Genomic DNA, 2743 nt, shown 5'->3' with positions numbered 1-2743 from the left:
GCATTTTATGGTGGAGTAAGTGCACCAGTCAGCTGCTCTTGCATTGTCGATCATATGATGAGTATTTCTATTTTACGTAAAGAAAAATAAGGTTATGGCTTTCAGGGGTGCGTTATGCGTAATGGTTCAACAAAATACTAAGTATTCCTATCTGTAGACCTACTTAAGAACCGTTTTTAAATATCTTTCTGTTTATACTTAGCTGAGGATGAAACCAGACATCATAGCTTTTCATAAAATTTTTAAATTTAATTACATTAGAATAGACAATTTGATACAGTTGGTGTCGCTGAACTTGAGGTGTCAAAACAATTTCTCCAAGATAAAGTTGCCAAGACAGAAAATCAGGACTCCAATCTTGTTCTTCAAAAACTATACGAGCAGAAATTGGCTTTCCCTAAATTATATGCACTGGCTGCAGGAAGCGTGCCCAGAAAATTATAATAAAAATTTAACGCATTATAACTTGTGTGTTTTAACAAAAATAATCTCAAAAATCTAAAATACTCGGTGAAATTTTGTTTCCCGACGTTTAATCTCTGTCAAGGTGCTTTGCTAAATTGCCCCCCTTGATTGCACGTTTGTATTCAATAACTTCAATCGGTTGGAACTATATGTAAATGAACTGGGAAGGGTGAAATGGGAAGGGCGATATATATGGATTTTGTGTCTTGGTTTAAATCAACAATATCTTGGACATGTTAGATTTTAGTACGATTAACACGATTGACGACCCCCCTTGATATACTGAAAATTTATCAGGTAAGTGGACGTATCTTGCTAGGTAATGTAATTTGATAAAAAAAAAAAAAGGAACACCAGCAAAATTTTGTGACATTTAAATGATATTGAATGGTTGCTAATTGATTAATTGGTGTTTCTAATGAATTATGATGTATTCTTAATCATATCATTATGTTCTTATTGCATATAAGTAAGATTTTTAACCAATCATAAATGTCCATGCATGTACAGTCTGGATAAACAAAAAAAATACTTTTTAACGTTTCTTGATCGGTCACTCATTGGAATTCTGCTGGTAAATCTCTTCTAATTTAGCTAATTATGAATTAGTTACGGATATGTGAGACAAACTGGTATTTTTCATTAGAACAACTCTACTTTCTATTCATAAAAGTATTATCATAAATGAAAATAAGGGAGCCCATCTTTAACTAATTGACAAAATTTAAAATTATGTTATTATGTTTTTATATTGTAGAGAACAAAATATACAGATATAAAAAAAATACTAACTATCAACAATGTTGACAATAATTACTTTTACTAGTAAATTTATTACTTTAATAATAACTAACGAGTTTTTAAAATACACCAAATCACAATGATTTGTTTTTCTTTACTAATGTTATATTGTTATAGAGTGATTATATAATAATATAGGTTATATAGGATAGTGTTACAATATCAAATACAGTAACAAACAATTAAGCATATATTTTAACATCAATTCATCATAAGAAGCAAGAAGAATTCTATAATTACAATATAAAGTAGAGGAACGTCAACTTGTGAATAAGATTGTATTAAATTAAAGTTCCCCCAAGTACACAGTCAAAGGCTAGAAAAAGTCAAAAAATTAAAGTTTCATCAAAATGTTATCAAACTCTTATCAAAATTGTTTCACACGACATCACAAAGTTCGCCATAGTTGAATCGAATGTCTGCAACATGCATGTAAAGGCCAAATCGCATAAACTTAAAGCGATTGTAAAGATTTTCTCATTTTCGAAGTGTATCGGAGACACTAATATCAATAAATTGCACCATTCCAATTTTCAACCAGATGCGGTTCCTGTCCTACAATTCAACCAAACTAACTGTTTGATGAGGTCATTAATTGCAAAATATGCTTTTTCATATAAGGTCCTTCGTAATTAGTGAAGTCAACAAACACTTAGTGTGATACCCATTATGTTTTAGAAAAACTCCTACTTGTAGAATAACATACAAGCCTATTGTGGAGGAACGGACCGACGGACTGACAAGGGGACGACAAAAGACATTGTATTCTATGGAAGCTGGCTGCGGCGAGAAGTCGAGAGACGACAGAGCGAGGAAAAAGACGAGAAAGCGAGGGTAGATATGGCCGCAGCCGGCTTCCATAATATTCACTGTATATCTATTTCAAACAGACAACACAGGTGAGAAGAGTGTTATGTTCATAAGGAGGACATGGTAGTGATCCACACTGCGCTCTCACTGGAAATGTTAGTTTACCATATTTAATAGCATTTGTGCCGTTAGTTTGTGGGTTATCATCTAAACAAATATATTGAGACGCTGCATTATGCTTATAATACCCACTGACTAACTCTCCATGGTATGCTTTCTGCCAGCCTTGATAACATTCTGATCTAGCTGGTATCATTAATACTGTAGAAAACTGGCTAGATCGACATACGGCACATGGTACTTCATAATGATGTAATGGCTTCGTAGCATCCTCATATTCTGCACCGTACATATATCCCCAATAAGGACCATTATAATGTTTATTAATGTTCCACATTGGATCAGGTGGTAGACAAATATATTCTGCTGCTCCTCCAGTATGTGTATAATGTGATCCGCCAGTTATACCTAGATATAAGTTACACAGATTAGCAAGTGCATACATTCAGCAAATTTGTCGAATACTCTGCCCTAAGTCAATACGTTATGGGGACGTTATGAATCTGTTAAAAGAACACTGAAACAGGGTATTGTATACGTCGTATTA

The 2743-nt window shown here is 33.3% G+C and overlaps 1 protein-coding gene across 1 annotated transcript; it reads right to left on the bottom strand.

Annotated features, from left to right (window-relative positions):
* Nucleotides 1-2143: 2143 nt before the first annotated feature.
* On the bottom strand, nt 2144-2533 carry LOTGIDRAFT_134810 (hypothetical protein; the record flags this gene model as incomplete). Its single annotated transcript, XM_009068764.1, has 1 exon — nt 2144-2533. The coding sequence occupies one exon, from the start codon at nt 2531-2533 to the stop codon at nt 2144-2146; it is 390 nt and encodes a 129-aa protein (XP_009067012.1).
* Between the last annotated feature and the right edge of the window lie 210 nt (nt 2534-2743).

The sequence above is a fragment of the Lottia gigantea genome (assembly GCF_000327385.1).
Source record: "Lottia gigantea unplaced genomic scaffold LOTGIsca_93, whole genome shotgun sequence".
Classification (NCBI taxonomy): domain Eukaryota; kingdom Metazoa; phylum Mollusca; class Gastropoda; family Lottiidae; genus Lottia; species Lottia gigantea.
Note: the sequence above shows the minus strand (reverse complement) of the source record. Positions and strands in the feature narration are given on the sequence as shown.